Genomic DNA, 17,775 nt, shown 5'->3' with positions numbered 1-17,775 from the left:
CCCTCCGGCAGCAAACATTCCCGCCCCGATCCTCATACCACCGGCTCCCTTTCCTTTGATGTGTCCCGGCCCGGCGAGTTGGTCAGTGTGGACCATTACGAGTCTGCCATCCGTGGCCGCCTTCTGTCAACTCGTGGGCGAGAGGACGAGACCACAAAACACTGTGGTGGCACCATCTTCTACGACCACTACTCCGGTTTTGTATCCGTCCACCACCAACCCACCTTGGGCGCCACCGACACCATCAAATCAAAACAATCATTCGAAATCCAGTCCCTTGGGTGTGGCAACGTTCTTGAAAAATTTCGCACCGACAATGGAGTCTTCACATCAAAAGTTTGGTTGGATTCCCTTCTGAGTGCTAATCAATCTCAGTCCCTCTCCGGGGTCGGCGCTCACCACCAAAACGGTTCCGCCGAACGCGCCATTCAAACCGTTACCATGATGGCTCGCTCAATGCTACTTCACATGGCCCTCCACTGGCCCAATCAGTTCTCGGAAGATCTTTGGCCCTTTTCCATGGACTATGCTGCGTTTTTACACAACCATATTCCAAAACGCAGCCAAGGTCTGGCTCCCATTGAGCTCTTCTGTGGCACTCGCCTGAACTGTGTGTACCTCCGCCGTGCTCGCGTCTTTGGCTGCCCCTCTTTTGTGCTTGACCCCAAACTCCAAGACGGTAAAAAGTTACCAAAATGGAAACCTCGGTCACGCCAGGGTCAATTTCTTGGGTTTTCCCAAAACCACTCCACCTCCGTCAGCCTCATCCTGAACCTACAAACAGGGTCCATCAGTCCCCAATTCCACGTAGTTTTTGACGAAAAATTCACTACCGTTGTCACCAGTTTGGCGGTCTCTGACCGACATGAAGCCATCCTTGACCTTCTCCGGCAACCTGGTTCCCGCGAAAATCTTCTTGAAGATATTTGGGACCCTACCGAAGATGGACCCGCTCCCGAGTTAGCGGACGAATGGCTCTCTGCCGACGAAATCTCCGACAAAGACTCTCGCCTCCGTCGTCACCTCCAGGACACTCGTACACAGCTTCGTACCAACAGCCAAACCGAGTCCCTTTCTGATTCCAATCCATTTGACTCCTCTTCTCCCCTTCTTGCCGACCCGACACTCGACTCGGGCGAGTTTTCGCCTCATACACGGGACTTGGGCGAGTCGTCACCGCCTGATCCCCACAACGCCGACCAGTCCAATACACTGGATTGGGACGAGACACTTCTCGAAGACTTGGTGACCACTCTTGTACCACCGTCCGTTCCAGCAACCATCGAACCTCCATCTGTCGATCCTGCGTCCCCAACACAGTCCCCACTGCTGCGCCGCTCCTCTCGCACACGAACTCCGACCGACAAGTTTCTAAATCCTTTGGACTCCAGTACTATGGATTTTCGACGCAAGCACGTTCTCTTCGCCGATACACCATCCTTGAGTTTTCCTAACAACTTAACGCTCCAGACCATCCACCAAGCTAATTGGACCACCGATGTATACAGTGATCCGTGCCTCCAGCCGTTTCAGCACCTTCTCAACGTCACCGTCGATCCTTTCACTATGGAAACGTACGTCCTTCACCCGTTACTTTTTAAGAGTCAAATCGACGCCCTCGACAACCCGCGTTACCGCGAAGTCGCCTCGCTCGACCACGAAGACCCCGAATCGCAACTCTGGAAAGAGGCCATGAACAAGGAATTACAGCAGCTTCATGATAAAGGCACCTACAAAATCGTTGCCAAAGCTACCGTACAAGGCAAGATTATTCCTACTACATGGGTGTTCAAGCGCAAACGTCTTCCCGACGGCACAATTTATAAGTATAAAGCTCGCCTCTGTATTCGCGGTGACTTACAGGCACCACAACTGGACCGTAACGATACTTATGCTCCCGTCGCTTCATGGGACACCATCCGCCTTATGTTTTCCTTGTGCGTTCAACACGGCATCAAGTCCCAACAAATTGATTTTGCCAATGCTTTTGTCCAAGCCGAACGCGACGAACCTATATACCTTTCGCTCCCTCCCGGGTTTTCGAACACAGGGTCTACTCACTGCATGAAAGTCACTAAATCCCTGTATGGCGACGCTCGTGCCCCTCGTATGTGGTATGACCACCTTACCACAGCTTTGGCCGCCATGGACTTCACTCCTTCTCCAATTGACCCCTGTCTATTCCTCCGTCAAGACTGTATCTTTTTATTTTGGGTTGACGATGCAATAATTTGCAGCCACGACGACTCCGTCATCTCCGGTGTCATTACGGATCTTTGTCAGCGTCAATTTGATATCGATGCCGACACAGGTGTTGGGTCTATGGAAAATTATCTTGGCATTCAAATGGCTCCCACCTCCGACAACGGTTCTCTGCATCTTACTCAACCTCACCTGATCTCTCGCATTGTCGACGCCCTTGGGCTTACCGATGCTAAACCTGTTTCGACCCCTGCTGTCACCATCCTACACGCCGACGAGGACAACGCACCCCATGATCAATGGCGTTTCAATTACCGCTCTGTTATTGGCATGCTGAACTATTTGGCAAACAATACCCGTCCTGACATTTCTTTTGCCGTTCACCAGTGTGCTCGCTTCTCCCATGCCCCTCAACAGCTTCATACGGAAGCTGTCAAACGCATTGGTCGCTACCTCATTGGTACCCACCAACAAGGTCTTATTGTTCGCCCCACCACCACCACCTGTCGTCTGGACTGTTACGCCGATGCTGATTTTTCCGGCCTATGGAATGCAAAGCAACCCAATGTTGTTGGTAACCTTCGCTCACGTACCGGATACCTTCTTACCTTGGGCAACACACCAGTTGTCTGGGCTTCCAAACTACAGGGCGTCATTGCCCTCAGCACCATGGAAAGCGAGTTCATCTCTTTGTCCGCTGCTCTCAAAGCCCTCATACCACTTCGTGATACACACTGTCGCATTTCTCAGGCACTCTCCTTACCTTATGAAAAGGAAAGTCGTATTTTTGAAGACAACCAAGCTTGCATTACTCTGGCCACTACCGACCCCCCCCGTATGACACCACGCAGTAAACACATTGCTATCCGATACTTCTGGTTTCGCGAACATCTCTGTACATGCAAGGATCTACAAATTGTCTACATTCCTACCCACAATCAGCGGGCCAACCACCTCACCAAGCCTCTCCCGACGGCCACCTTTCTCAAAGAACGCCGTACAGTTCTAGGCTGGTAACCACCCCGAGATTGTCTGTGGGGCGAGTGTCAAGGAACCCACTCATGATGGTTAAGGTACACAGCCAATCTCTCCTCACAGTCATTGTCTCCATACAATGACCGGTCTTCCTCAATTTAGCGTAATCAACTAACCTTATATTTTTAGGATCTACACAAACCAAAAGGTCTGTTTCTCTAGGATAGTTGGTCCCGATACAATCTATCGCTTGACACGACCAACTCACTCCCTTGAGGAGTTCTTCCCCTCCCTTAACGCAAGGCTCCGCCTAAGTCTTTTACGGCAGGCGCGGACGCTTTCGCGACACTCTGATGAAGCTGTGGCGCACTTCTTCGGCTCGAAGAAATCATATGTGGATGACGCAGAAGAAAGATGGAGGTAATATATGAGTGGCTGTCTATATAGGCATTATCCTAGTAAGTTCTGCATAACTTTGTTTTCTAGTAAGCTTCTTCATATACAATCAGGAGTTCATACTTTCCCCAATGACCATGGTGTCTGGTATTTTATTAGGTTTCGGGAAAGCTCTCGTAGCCTTAGTCTGGTGGACAGACTGACGTTCGATTTTCTGTCACGACTTGGCAGGACTGCAGTTGATGATGCCATTGTTCTTTCTGCAGTTGATGATGCCATTGTTCTTTCGATTCCTTCGACTAACTGTAATACATGCCACCGCGGCTCGGGCAAAGTAGGCTATGGCCGTCTGTCCGAACAGCTGCGCCCCCGCAGGATACACCAAAAACTGCTTTCTCGATCTCGATGACGACGGCAGAAAATCGGGTGCGCATCGCCAGGCCCAATCGAAAACGAACGAAATCTTGCGACACAGAAGTCGGGCTCCAGTATCCTCCGAGGTTTTATAGCACACTCTGTCACCTTTGAACGGGCCTTGGGATTCGAACAGAGATAGAAGATGGACTACACTAGACAATTGACCTCGAGTCTTTGTGAGAACGCTTGTGTCTCGGGCCCTCAAATGGTGCTGTTGATCACTTTGGGTGCAATAACTGTATTCCGGAGAGAGATGAGTTGCAACCACTGTTACGCAGCTCCGGAGGATGCTACTGTGACGGGAAAGAGCACCGAGGATGGCTCGACTGGTATGGACGAGTGGTGGTGTGCTATGGATCAACACGAAGCCGAAACAGAAGAACTCCTAAACGGGGCTGGCTTGTACTGCTCAGGCGCGTCAGTTCTACCTACACTGACACCGATCATTAAATACATGACTGCTTCTTGCTATGCTTGGAAGCTCTCGGCATCGCGTCATCATTTTGTGAAGCTCTGGAGTTTCGGAGGTTTATCTTCCTCCTCCTCTCCACCCAAAGCTATCACGATTTCTGTTCCTACAAACACTGACGAAACTCACGTCGGTACGAATTCTTTGACGCGTTTGCCTCCGGATGCGTTGGTTAATATTCTATCGTTTCTTCTTCCGAAAGATGTTGTGAGTTTTGCGTGCGTTGATAAATCATGCCAAGATGCTGTTGAATGCGGAGAAACGAGTGAAGCCTTGTGGAAGTCTCTCTGGCATCGTGATTACGCGTGGCTGATCCACGCATGGACGATTGGACGCGGTGCTTTCGACCGATCCGGATTGGTTCCACCAATCTACGACAAGGAGTTCTATTTCTTGTTCGGCCTGAGTTATTTAAATTATGTCTTGGCCGGGCAGAATACGTTTGACTCATGTTTGATTGGACTCAATGGACATATTTACGATTTAACACCTTTCCTGATGAATCATCCCGGTTCACCGGAAACAGTCATGGTACAAGCAGGTCGAGATTCAACATCTTTCTTTCACTCAATTCGGCATAGTTCAGGTGCACGTAAGATTGCACAATCTCTGTGTGTTGCAGTAAATGTGGCCCGACTTGGCGACAACGCCTCCGGCGTCCGCCCAACATGTGCGACAAATGTCGATACCTATGATATCAATAGACCCCATGGAGTACTTGCTGTTGTAGAATCACCAGCAATCGAAACGCTACCCTCACTGAGAAAACTCGGAACACTAGAACGACTACGTCATTCATATTCCCACCAGGAAGAGCGATATCGAATACAGGCGCTCGCTAACATTACACGGGTGGAGGCTTCACTAAACGGCGAGGTCCATGTATATTACGATCCCTTTCGTCGATGCTGGTGTGCCTGGTACAACGACTCGGACCTGCAACCCGTTTTTTGCTCGCATCTCTGATAAGACTCAACAGCAACAAAGCACATGCTATCAATTCAACACCAACATCTCTAGACTTTTCCACACATGCCTGTATTTTAAGAGTTGTAAATTGCATCTACCTTTAGATTGGTTTTCATAGAAAGTAGCTGGCACTAATCTATCGCAGAGGCAGCGGTTCCTGCCCTCCAAACGTGGGGACATGATGGAAGTAATAAAAGGATATGCAATGTTTTTAAGTTATGTGTAGTTGCCCATGGCAGCAGGAGTTGGTGGCAATGACGGCGGCTCGAATGATGTGGAGCTTTCCATTGTGAGACCGCTGTACACGCCATCTTCGTCGCCGCCAAAGTTCCGAGCCCGGCGGTAGCGAACGAAGCTAAACTCTGATCGGCGTTTGTAGTAGTAATAACCTCCTCCACAGAGCAAACAAAGAATGAAAAGATTTCGGAACCAGTGCGATTTCTTCTTACTGCTCGTGTCGTCGGGTTTGGCGTCTTTCGACTTTTTCTTGTCACGTTCCTCTGGAGGCACATATGGCTTTTTGTTGTCCGACGGCTGCGCAGGAGATGGATCGTAGGGTGAAGGATTGACCGGCGTTGGAGCTGGTGCAACGGGGACGGCGGTCCGCGGAGTCACTGGTGACGGAGTTGGGCTTACAGGGGTCGGCGGGGCATCGCTTAAACAGCCTTTGGCAAAGTCAAGGTAGAAGTTCCAAACAGTAGATTCCAGCTCGTCTCCGCAATCAAGTCGACGAAAGGCTGGAAATGGACCAGCGCCACCGCAGCTATTATCATGGACAAAATCACACTGTTCCTCCTTCGTGAAATCGATCGTTCCAAACGTGGACTGTAGATTCTGCTTACACGGTTTTTGAAACTCGTCCCAAGCGTCGCAGTCGATCTCGTCCAAAGATTGACATGCATCTAGTGACTCGTATAAGAGAGTCTTGAAATTGGCGAATGAAGGACAGAGAGGGCAATTATCAGAAGCATCTTTTGCGCAATCGCAAAAACTCTTCGCGTCTGTGTACAGGAATTTGGCCAAGGCAGCAATTGCTGTAGTGCGTTGATCCTCCGAGGAATTCGAGTCTCTCGCGGCAGTATTCATGGTGTTGGCAAGAATTTGCATACATCCTTGTGCCGTGCGTCCACCATGGTTGACATCCTTGTTGAACGAATGTGCGCACATTTCGAACACATCCAAATCCCCAAAGTTGCTTTGATCGAAATCGGTTACCATCATACCAACTTGATCCAAATCAGTGCACTGGCTAAACTTTATTACAGATTGCCCACCTTTGAGTGTCTCAGCTGGTGTGCAGGGTTTCTTGACAGAATCTCCACCGGGCTTGGCGTCTGCATCCGGGATGATTATACCTGGGGACGCTTTCTTGTCGCAGAAATCACTATCTTTGACTCCGCTACACTTGCACAAGGTACAATCGACTACCGCATTAAATGTGTCAATGCCAAAACAGTAATCGGGAGCCTCTTCCACAAAACAGTTGCTGCAAGCTTCGTCCTTCTGACATGCCCCTACCTGAATCGGACACTTTTCGTTGATGCAAGTATACATTTCCTTGAATTCTTTGTACTCTGGATCGTCTGCGGGACGAATATTGGGTCGTCCGGTGCATGTTTTTTCACATTTGCCTCCAGAGACGGAAAAGTCGCAACTCATAGGCGAGCTTCCCCCAGCCAAGGCCGGAGTACCATCTGTGTAGGGCTTGACTTCCCACGAGACTTCGTTGCCCCAGGTGCCACCGTTGACATCGACGTGATAGCATTGGGCATAGCGACTGAGGCAGATAAGTTGAGTACCCTGTGACCCTTCCTGCAAAGATCCGGTGTAAACACTACGTCTGGTATCAGCATCCCGAATTGTGAGAACTGTCTCGTCCCAGCCATCGCCAAAGGAATCGTACATGACCAAACGATAAAGCGCTTGGGAATCAGAGCACTGGGGTGGTAAAGGGAACGCGCCATCGTCGTCGTCGCTTATCGGACAGCCCGTGGTAAGAGAGGAGTCACATTTGGCACTACTAGGGTCCTTGCACGAAAACCCATCTTGTCCGCATTTTTTGTAGTCGCTGTCGGTCGAACAAGTGTCGTCGCAGCAGTCGCCCCCATCGTAATTACAAACGGCTGTATTGTAGCAACCCTCCAGATTCTCGTGACACACACCATCCCCCAAAAAGCTAAGATGGATTCCGGGCCAATCACATTTAGTAAGCTTGCTGCAATCAATCGTTTTGTCGTCCTCTTCTGGGACTTCCTGTGTTGTATCCACACAAGCAGCAAACGTACTACAAAAGATTCCCTCAGCGGCTTCATCACCACGCTGATTGAGACAAAACGTTTTGTCGTAGAGCGTCTCCAAGACCGAATCGCACGGCGTTTCTTTGGTGACGAACGCCCAATCGATCCCTTCCGTTTGCATTTTCAGAAAGCACTCTACGCACTTGTCGTTGAGAATACACTCCATAAAGGCAGCATCGCATTCTACATTGGATCCATCTTCTAAAGTTCTGTGGAGATGCAACGTCGATTGCTGCTGCATCTGGGGCGGCAACATCAACTGCTGCGGTCGCGCAATTGAATTTGTCACAAAGTCGTTCACTGACTTCTGCAAGACACTGTTATAGAAAGAAGACGCACCCGATTTGGACACAAGCGCCATTTCTGGTGAGTGTAAATTCATTCCGGTACATAACCTGATCGTACACGAAATGCCTCGGGACTTACCGAGACGCAACGGCTACTGCGAGCTTCCGGGAACGGTGCTCGTGCGACTCGGCGTGTACGGTGCTGGATTCCCGTCCTGCGAGTAGCGTCCCTACACCGAGCCAAATATGGACATTCGTCCACTTCATGATACAGTAAGCTCCTTTGGCCTGCAATGTATGATAGTTGGCTTGCAGGTAATCCCCCAAAGTGTTCTGTTGGAGGCTTGTTCTGTAGGAAACTGACAGCGAGACCGTCGTATTCACAGTCAGCAGAAAAACCGTACCGTTCCAGTAGGCATTCTAATAGAAAGCCTCAGTCACCCGTAGCGTTTAACCGTCCTTGCAGCCGAATTCTGGTCGTGGCAAGAGCTCCCCCCCCCCCCCCCCCATATACGCGTGCTTGCATAAATAGAAAGTCAGTCGTCCAATATGTCGCTCCGAGACTCAGCGCGGAATAATTATAGATAGACCCACGGCATCTTTTACGTTTACAGTTAGTTCATGTGTTCAACTCACATCGAGGCTATGACGAATATCGTCAGGTTCACCTACATTGGAGCATCTAGCCTTTGATAATTCAAGCATCATATTGCAAAACGATGTTTCTCTACTATTATCTGGAAATGCTACTGGTGATTATTTTGCTTTCGTAGACCTACGTGCGAGAAGACCAATTCAATGCAATTTGCCCGTTTTGGTCTAAACCTTCATGACTTCCTTCTCTTTAGCACCGACAACTTCATCAATTTCTTTGACATTCTTATCGGTGAGCTTTTGCATGGTGTCTTGACCATCCTTCATTTCGTCCTCGCCTACGAATGGAACCAGAGGATTCCGAATAGCAAATCGTTAGATCAGAAACGAGACAGTGTGAGCGCGGCCGTTCAATTGCATTATTCGGCACGTACCAATATCACTGCTTTTCTCCATTTTTTTGATGGTGTCTAGACCATCCCGTCGAATATTCCGAACCGCAACCTTTCCTTCTTCCCCAATGGACTTGCAGAGCTTTAGCATCTCCTTACGCCGATCTTCTGTCATGGAAGGAATGTTGATGCGGATGATGGATCCATCGTTGTTTGTAGTCAATCCCAAGTCTGATTCCACAATAGCAGTCTCAATATTGTTCAAAGAAGTTTTATCGTAAGGATCAATGGACAGTTGCTGGGCAGATGGAACACTGATCGTGGCCATTTGGTTAAGCGGCGTTTCGACGCCGTAGTAATCCACCTTGACGCGATCCAAAATTTGGGCCGAGGCTCGACCCGTACGGACCGATTGTAGGTTCAAGCGGACCGAATCGACCGATTTCGCCATGCGATCCGACGCATCGTCGGTAACATCCTTTACGGAGGCGACGGCAGCGTACAAGGTTGTACCACAAACGGCTCTGGCACCCAATGAAATCCGGGGCTGCGGGGTAAAGGCAGCGCTAAGCGATACAAGTCCGAGAAGAAATGCAGCGATTTTCATGATGGATCCGACAGTGCTTTTGTGGTTCGGTCTTCGTCTCCTTTACCAAGTAGCGGACTTGCAAGGCAATAGGAAAGATCGCCAGCACAACACAAAACCGATGGATCAAGGTTTGTCTCACGCCCTTGTTTTCGTGATGTGTCCAGTGGGTTTTGTGGCGTCAAGCAATCATTTATTTCCGGGTATGTTGATCAATGACGTATGTTTCACGGCTCGGCAGTCGTAACAAGGGAACACTCATCTACTCGATGTTACATAAGGGATTTCTGTAGTATCGCAGGAATCCATTCTTTGCCTGATATCATTGTTACATTTTATCATCGTTTGCGTTGAATACCATTTTAGAAATACTGGCGGTCGAAAACGAGACCCGTCCCGCTCCGCTTTTCCTTTTCGTATTCGCTGCTGCTTTTGCTCCCATTACGACGAAAACTAAAATATGCTCCCCTTGGTAGGCCGAAAGCCAGCGATCTCTGCGTTACCGAAGGTTTGGGCGAGCCCAAGCTTGCGGCAGATCTCGAGATGTTCTTTCGTGGAACCACCAAAGCTGCCACAAAATTCTCGCTGCCAGGGGGCTCAGACCCAACCACGAAACGCGTATCCCCCTTGTTACAGTAGGAGCCACTCAAGGAGATGCTCTTCTACAGTTTCGTCTTTTCCTTTGGCAGCTTTCAGCCGACGTGAAATGGCAGATTTGGAAGATCGCGTTTGCGGGAGGGTTGCTCAGAAGGTGCGAGACCCCGTCTTGGGTCAGACGCTCCAGGATCTGCAGTGGCTGCACAAAAAAGTGTCAGTATCGTCGACTGACGGCTCCTTGCAAATCCTGTTGAGACCGCCGTCGTTGTTGCATCCCTTGCTAGACGACTTGAAAGAAAACATTCGCAGTGAGGCGGAACAGGAGTTGCGGACTTGGTTGAACGATAGGGGCAAGTCTAGTGTTTCTGCGAGAGTCTCGGTCCAAGTACTACCCGCCGCACCTGTATCAATGATGGCGCGTCTAATGGACGAACCAGACGAGCTGGTGAAAAGTTTGGGGCCGGGTTTAGCCAATGTTACACACTTCTTGGCTGTCTACAGTTGTAAGGTATGAGAGATTTATGCGGCCTCGAAGAAAGGTCTGCTACGCTGTGGTTTCCATTGGTAGGAAAGGAACTGACTTGGGCTCTATTTCTTATTTTCGTTCATACTTTTTCTTTTGTTCAAGGGGGGCGTGGGAAAGTCAACTGTAGCAGTCAATTTAGCATACGAACTCGCCCGGATGGGTGGACGCGTCGGTCTTTTGGACATTGACATATATGGACCCTCTTTGCCTTTACTGATACACCCTAAGGATGTTACTGTGCGGCGATCCCCAAAAGGTACCGGGATGGTATATCCCATTGAACACAAGGGGGTGAAAGCCTTGTCACTTGGCTTTGTGGCCAAAGACTCCGGCGTTCCCGGAAGCGGTCCGAACAAAAATGGAGCCGCCATCATGAGAGGACCGCTCGCGGGCAAAGTAGTTTCCCAATTGTGCGTGGATAACAAATGATGAATAAGTGATTCGCCATCTGTCAGAGAGGTAGATATTGTAAGCTGACACAGATTCTTTGACTCTTCGACAGATTGAAAGGAACTGACTGGGGAGATTTGGACGTCTTGGTCCTCGATATGCCTCCGGGAACCGGCGACGTTCAAATCGGGGTTCTTCAGGATCTGCAACTAAGTGGCGCTGTGGCGGTCACCACCCCATCGAAGCTTGCCTTGTCGGACACTCAAAAAGGAATCGAAATGTTTACCTCCATGGGTGTACCCACCCTTTCGGTCGTTGAAAATATGTCCTATTTTAAGGTACGTTTCTGCCGAGCACAACTGATTGTGTTTATTAGTCAATTCTTTTCGCTCTTACTCATATTGGCGGGTGGTGCATAGTGTGAAGGAGGCTCAATTCATTATCCATTTGGAAAAAGTATCCGCGAGCAATCTCTTACAGACGCCAATTCTTTTCTGCAACCATCAGATATTGTTCAACTTCCGTTGGCGACAAGGACGAATATTGCCAACGATGAGGGAGAGCCACTTACACTGATACGACCTACAGATGCCACTGAATCACTAATAGCATTTAAAAAATTGGCCTCGAATGTCTCGAGCGAGATGCTGAAATTGCAGTTTGGCAGTACAAATGATGATAAAACAGTGATACTCTTCCCCAATAATCCTGGAAGATATTCGCTTAAATCTTTACACGCGACTTTCGAGAAGGCCAAAAGCGACAATACTCTCATAGTTCGATTCATGTCTGATACGGGAGCCATCCAGAAGCTGGTGTCAGCAAAGTCTTTACGCGCACGAGACCCAAAGACTGGTAATTTGATCGAGGATTCACCATTTGCAGAAAAGCCTGGCGCCGAGGTTGCTCAAGCGGTATTGGATGGTCCGATGGTCTCAACGCACACAACGAAAAATAAACGATCACCAAGTGTAATTCCGATGAAAGTAGAAAGGAAAGGTCGATACGGCTACTCGGTTGAATATGCCGATGGCGGCACGATCATATATTCGATGCTCTGCATTGCCAAAACGGCCGGGGGAGTGGTTGATGACGAGAAGGCTAGGAAAGTATAATCCATTGAGATGCATTAAAGGAATCATTATGGAGCAACGGGACAGCTAAACTGATTGTAATATACAAGTTTGGATTGCCCGTGCGTGTTGAAAAAACGTATATTTGCGATTTGCATGGTTCCGAAATAGAGCCCAAAACTGGGTGGTCTGGTCCGCTTTCTAGTAAAAGCTGCAGCGGATCGCGTGCCGGATATTGAACAGATATGTGTTGGCCCTTCTCGAAGTAGTCAGATGAATGTTGATTTGTAGTGTAGCACAGTGAGTGAAGCGGATGAGTTTGTAATTGAAAGCCCTAGCGAGCAACCATGACCCAAACACCATATCCTCGAATACTCTCTAGGGTATAAAGAGACCGATATCAGAGGATGGTGGGGTGTTATGACCTTGCGAATGGCGTGGTGGGATAGCCGACAAAGCTTGAGCATTGCCATCGAGTGAGGATGCAGGAGGGGAAGCTGGCCCTCTTAAGGAACCCTGCCACGTTGGAGACCATGAATCACTCGTGTTTGTATCTGATACGGATCGAATTTGGTAATTGTGCTTTACACCATTCAAAGACAAACGTTCAAACATGGATGATTCGACGTCCAACGGGTCGCCGTATAGGGGGCGTTGCTCTTCACACGGCTCTTGTAAGCGATAGCGATTGTTGTCTTCGTCGCTGAAGCTTTCAGTCGATGCCTCTTCCGGTGTGTCAAGCATATTCAACAGAGCGGAGGTCATCATGGTAAAGCCCTCATCATTTTCTCCGTGCGCCCTTGGTTTGCGGCTTCTGGGGCTGGGTCGATGTCCTGGTGCCATGGACATAGAAGGGGGTCGTCCACGCGGTTGTTGATCGCTCACAACTCCGTCTATTCTTGAAATGTATTGTGTCGGAAGCCGGCGATCATAGGTAGAGGAAGGAACTCGATCATTGCGCCACGAACCAACCGAACCGCTTCGACTCAATCCAGATTGGTTCACATCGTGATAGGAGCTCTCGCTCGCGCTTCCGTGAGAGCTCGCACGATGTCTGCGCGAAGCCATACTACCCTCGCTTGGACTGTGAGTCATGGCAAGACGCGCTCCTCGATTAGATGAGTCGATCGTGTATGCTGTCAGGCTATTTCCACTGCCGTTGCGTCGAGCACGAGCCCACATGGATGGATCGCCTTGGAATTGATCAAAGCCTGTTGGCGCCGTTTCGTAAGAAGAAGCAATAGATGAAGCCGAAGATCCTTGCTCGGTAACTATATTTGGGCCGATGTGAGTTGCGTACGAAGTACTACCATCGGCTCCCATGACAAGAGACATTGGCTGGAACCCTGGAGTTCCGGATGGCACATCGTAGCTCATAAAAGTCAAAGGGTTATCAGACATCACGTGCTGACCCTTGAAGTTTCCGTTGGGCACTGTTTGGGCAATGTATTGTACCTTTTGAGGCGCGTACTGCTCCTGAAGTTGCGCTCGATGTTGACGACGAGATTCCTCCGCGCGGTGCTTGTGATAGTTCACCGGATGATGATAGCGGCAAGTTGCTCCGTACTTGCATCGTCCATTCTTCAAAAAGTAGATGCAGTCCGGTTCATCGGGGCGTTGTGGAAGAAATTGTAGCATCATTGGACCATCGCATTGACTGAAGACGACAGGTACGTCGGTACTACGCCCATTGCCGGTAACAGGGGTGTCCCCTGCAACTTGTGAACTGTGGCTAAGCTGAGGAGGGTGGTTGAACTTGCATGCTTGTCCAAATTTACAGCTGCCGTGCTTCATGTAGTATTGGCAGAGTGGCTCGTTGAGACGCACGGGAAAGAGTGGTTCCGAAGGGTCAATAGGCGCCCGCATACCCCCTCCGCTTTGTACATTAGCTGGGTGATTATACTTGCATGACGGCCCATACTTGCATCGGCCTGTTCGTAGATAGTCGCGACAGTCTTCCGCCGGCATTTGGAGACCTTCCGCAAAGCGTGGCGCGTACAGCGGGGAAAGAGAAGAACCAGAAGACATGGGAAAATATCGAGTGCGTTTGTAGACGAAAAAAGACTCTACCAGAGGCTGCTGAAGAAGACGCTCCTTTTGTCGCTACTTCAGTGCGTCTTCCCTCTCGTACGCCCCGTTGGTCTTGCAGGTTTCGGCTCTCCCTCCTAGTCACAGACGAAAAACAGTAGGAATAAGAGCTCTAACCTTGTCCTGAAGATTCAACAGTAGCAAACAAAAGGAACGCCAAACGTCGCATGCCAAAAAGCTTCAGTGATCGTTCTCGAAGTCGTACGATGAGTGAAGCCTTATCGTTTTACTCAACGATACGTGCGTTGAAGTGTGTAGAGCCTTCTGCGAAAAGCGAAGATGATGTGTAAAAGTAAAGATCGTTTGTTCGGTATCGAATTACTCCAACAAATTCCGCTCCGACTACGTTGCTGCCGTGTTCACGATGGGACTACTCGGAAAAGAAGAAAAGAACGCAAAACAAGTCGCTGTCTGTTGTGAGAGAAAAGGGCTGTACATGTCGGACGCGTCGATTGACAATAACGGCTATATACCCGTTTCTGTATCCCTGACCTAATATTGTTTGGCAAAACCTGCACATACGGAATCCATTCACAGTCACACGTGACGGCCACGTCAGCAATTCTCGACAGACCCAAAGCGGCGGCGGGCGCATGCAGGCGGGTTTGGAACAGGATCAAGAGAAGAACGGTAACGCGGAAGAACATGCTCGTGTCAACATGGACCGGGCCATGGCCAATTTATAAACAATAGAGACTTACCAGGTGTACTGCGGTGGCAATCCGTCCAATAATACGCTGTGGGACAGCAGTAATCGAAGATTCGTGGAAATTCAATCAACGAGGCAATGCGAAAGAACACGACGGCGTCATATGCCGCGTTCACTTTTATACGTGTCTTTGTGACCGCGAGAGCAGCAATGTGATTCGTTGTAAACGGCGATAACGGCGTGTTGGCAAACGGCCGAATAGAATCCCAAAGAAAAATACTGCGAGACCTCGAGGTCCAACGGGTCAAATGACCAGTGAACAGCCAGTCTGGTCATTGTCCGTCAGTTTTGTGTCGAACCAAATTCCAAAACCTAGTTTCAACGAACCAAAGGAGGTTAGGTTTCGCGTGCTTCTCACAGTGTCTTCCGCGATCCACTGCTCGCGATTCTACTGTAAGTAAAAGTACTTGATACTATCCATAAGATTGAAATATAAGACGACAAAAGCAATGCTCACAAACCCCACGACACTGCACTAATATAATGGAATCCCCCGAATCCTGAGAAAGTCCCGGGCCTAAGGCGATTCGGCAGGGTTCACTGGTGCCCGAATAATTGTCCACGTCATGTAGCACTCGCTCGTCTTGGAGTGATTCTGCAATCTGTAACAGTTGCCGGGGGGGATACGGAACATGTCACGCGGACCCAGCAGAAAACGCTGGGCCGTCTGATCGTCGAGCAAGCCCTCCTCTTCGCTAGGCGCTCCGTAGGCGATTTCGATGGCTCCCTTTTGGCCGCTAACAACAGTGAACGTTTGAGCACAGGGCCCGACCGATTCGGGGTCCTTAATAGCCTTGGGAGGTAGTGTAAGGTTGCCCATGATGTAGCCAACGTAGTCGCACTCAGTGTGAATGTTGAAAGCCTGTGCGGCACGTCCCACTACCTTACCGTCAGACTTGGCACGCAGTTTGGATAGCGGAAGTTTGCGTTCTTCGAGCTCGTCGTGAAAAGCGACGGCCTCTGAAAATAGAAAGCGAGGGTCAGCTAAAAGACAACAATATTCCTTTGGGTGTCCGACCAAAAAAACGTACTTGTAAAAACCTGCTCGTGAGTTCCATCGTCCCACAAGTTTGCGTCTTGCCCGTTCATGTAATCGTATTTCTTGCGCAGCTTACTACTGTCGAAAGGCTCTTCTTCAATCGACACGGCAGACGACTCGGCCACACGGTGCTTCTTTAACGCTATGGCCTTGTCAGAATCGATCCAAACAGGAGCCTTACGCTTCTTGTATGGCGTAGGCTGGGCCAAGGAAAATGCGATCGGTACCGGCATGTTCTTGACTCCCACATACTCATCGTCGTCAAAGTCGTTGGGGCCGTAGACGATGCGTTCGTTTTTCCAAAAGTCGAGCGGTTTGGTCCGAGCCCGACGTGAGCGACGCCATTTTTTTGCCTCGGCGGGAGGAGATTGCTTGAGTTCCGAAACGGGTACAGCGTTGTACTCACGAGGACCAGTGGGAATTCCCTTGGGAGAAAAGACAGCGTTCCTTGATGTTTTCTTCTTTTGTCCTTTGGTTTTTCGCTTCGGCGTCTTGGCATCCTGGTCGTCACTGTCAGCCTCCGACGACGACTTGTTGGCAGCATTGAAGGCTTTCATCGCCGCCAGCTTTATCTCTTCTTTGCGTTTTTTCTTTAATCGTTTCTCCTCAAATCGTTTCTCCTCAACAAGGCGACGTTCCGTAAGCGCATTGTCGGGCGTTTCTGGGACAGGTGAGCCCGCCATTTGGAACCCGTCTCCTTCGTTGTCATCGTCGACGAGATCATCGTCGTCGTCCATATCAACGGGGAAATCGGATTCGTTCTGTGTTGGGGCTTCCATGTGATCATCTTCCTGCGTCAGGTCGTCATCGGGCGTCGGAGAGTCCGGAGGTGGTTCCGGAATCATATCGTCTCCATCGTCATCGAAAGGATCATTGGTGACAACCAAATCGTTCGCTCCCGGACTCCCCGGTGCGTGTCGATTCTCAAATACCGCGTCGGCACCTTCTTCATCATCCAGATCGTCTCCTTTGCGTGTTTGTTCCACGTCTTCTTCCAAAACGGCGGCTTCCCGCGTCCGGTCCACCGACGGCGGTGCCGTCGAGACTTTGCTCAATTCGGACGGGCTCCACTGTTCCCGACGCCGCGTCGCTTGGGAGCGGCGGAGCGCGCCCTTGTCAAAGAAACCGTGACTACCGGAGGTGCCGTGACTGTCCAACGAAAATCGCAAATGTTTCTGGGGTCGATTTTCCTTTTCCTTTCTCGTGACTGCTATCGCTGGCGGCGTCCGGGCCGATTCGAAAAAGGCGTCGGCGTTCTCCATACCGTCCGAGTCGACGCGGAGCGGGGCATCGTCCTGTGACGAGAAGATCACCCCCGTACGGCGCCCACGAAGACTAGTACTAGCAGTGTTATTGCTGGTCATTGGTACGGTCTTTTGACGTTCGACGGCAATAAGGGCCTTTCGTTTCGCCATGGTGTTTGTCAACAGAGATTCGTTGTTGAGTTCCCGCGGTAGCTTGGTCCTGCGGACGGTACTATACCATACCGTGGCGGGCTCGTTCGAACGGCTCGCTACGGTTTCCGGAGCGCGCTCACTGTCCATAATGGTACACCCCCACCAACGGATTTTTTCGATAGCGTCCTATGTCCAAATCGTCAGGCAAGCAAAGAATTGCGATTAATTTGGTACTCTTCGACTTCGAATTGCTTTCAAATTTCCGGGTTGGATACCATACCGAAAACCCTATTTTCATAGCGTGCGCAAGACAGACGTGAAATACCATAGTGGACACATTTTGGACTCCCTTGCCGTTTTCTCGCTCTGAGC

The 17,775-nt window shown here is 49.9% G+C and overlaps 6 protein-coding genes across 6 annotated transcripts; 2 read left to right on the top strand and 4 right to left on the bottom strand.

Annotated features, from left to right (window-relative positions):
• The first annotated feature begins 4,020 nt into the window (after nucleotides 1–4,020).
• PHATRDRAFT_50347 (predicted protein) lies at nucleotides 4,021–5,546 on the top strand. Its single transcript, XM_002185232.1, has one exon. The coding sequence runs from the start codon at nucleotides 4,133–4,135 to the stop codon at nucleotides 5,423–5,425; it is 1,293 nt and encodes a 430-aa protein (XP_002185268.1). The 5' UTR covers nucleotides 4,021–4,132; the 3' UTR covers nucleotides 5,426–5,546.
• A 74-nt stretch (nucleotides 5,547–5,620) lies between these two features.
• On the bottom strand, nucleotides 5,621–8,327 carry PHATRDRAFT_50346 (predicted protein). Its single transcript, XM_002185151.1, has 2 exons — nucleotides 8,152–8,327; nucleotides 5,621–8,042 (listed from the first exon to the last, which is right to left on the bottom strand). The coding sequence occupies exons 1-2, from the start codon at nucleotides 8,277–8,279 to the stop codon at nucleotides 5,645–5,647; spliced, it is 2,526 nt and encodes an 841-aa protein (XP_002185187.1). The 5' UTR covers nucleotides 8,280–8,327; the 3' UTR covers nucleotides 5,621–5,644.
• A 504-nt stretch (nucleotides 8,328–8,831) lies between these two features.
• PHATRDRAFT_41282 (predicted protein) lies at nucleotides 8,832–9,449 on the bottom strand (the record flags this gene model as incomplete). Its single annotated transcript, XM_002185150.1, has 2 exons — nucleotides 8,832–8,944; nucleotides 9,041–9,449. The coding sequence occupies 2 exons, from the start codon at nucleotides 9,447–9,449 to the stop codon at nucleotides 8,832–8,834; spliced, it is 522 nt and encodes a 173-aa protein (XP_002185186.1).
• A 1,339-nt stretch (nucleotides 9,450–10,788) lies between these two features.
• Nucleotides 10,789–11,426, top strand: PHATRDRAFT_16719 (predicted protein; the record flags this gene model as incomplete). Its single annotated transcript, XM_002185231.1, has 2 exons — nucleotides 10,789–11,117; nucleotides 11,210–11,426. Coding segments are annotated over 2 exons (546 nt in total), but the record flags the coding sequence as incomplete, so codon positions are not given.
• A 1,122-nt stretch (nucleotides 11,427–12,548) lies between these two features.
• PHATRDRAFT_50345 (predicted protein) lies at nucleotides 12,549–14,210 on the bottom strand (the record flags this gene model as incomplete). The annotated part of the gene is made up of 1 exon (XM_002185149.1): nucleotides 12,549–14,210. Exon 1 carries the CDS (start codon nucleotides 14,196–14,198, stop codon nucleotides 12,549–12,551), a length of 1,650 nt encoding a protein of 549 aa, XP_002185185.1. The 5' UTR covers nucleotides 14,199–14,210.
• A 1,217-nt stretch (nucleotides 14,211–15,427) lies between these two features.
• PHATRDRAFT_50344 (predicted protein) lies at nucleotides 15,428–17,550 on the bottom strand (the record flags this gene model as incomplete). Its single annotated transcript, XM_002185148.1, has 2 exons — nucleotides 15,428–15,927; nucleotides 15,999–17,550. 2 exons carry the CDS (start codon nucleotides 17,548–17,550, stop codon nucleotides 15,485–15,487), a joined length of 1,995 nt encoding a protein of 664 aa, XP_002185184.1. The 3' UTR covers nucleotides 15,428–15,484.
• Nucleotides 17,551–17,775: the final 225 nt, after the last annotated feature.

Source organism: Phaeodactylum tricornutum, chromosome 28 (genome assembly GCF_000150955.2).
Source record: "Phaeodactylum tricornutum CCAP 1055/1 chromosome 28, whole genome shotgun sequence".
NCBI lineage: Eukaryota > Bacillariophyta > Bacillariophyceae > Surirellales > Neidiaceae > Phaeodactylum > Phaeodactylum tricornutum.
The sequence above is the reverse complement of the archived record's forward strand: the minus strand, read 5'-3'. Positions and strand labels throughout refer to the sequence as shown.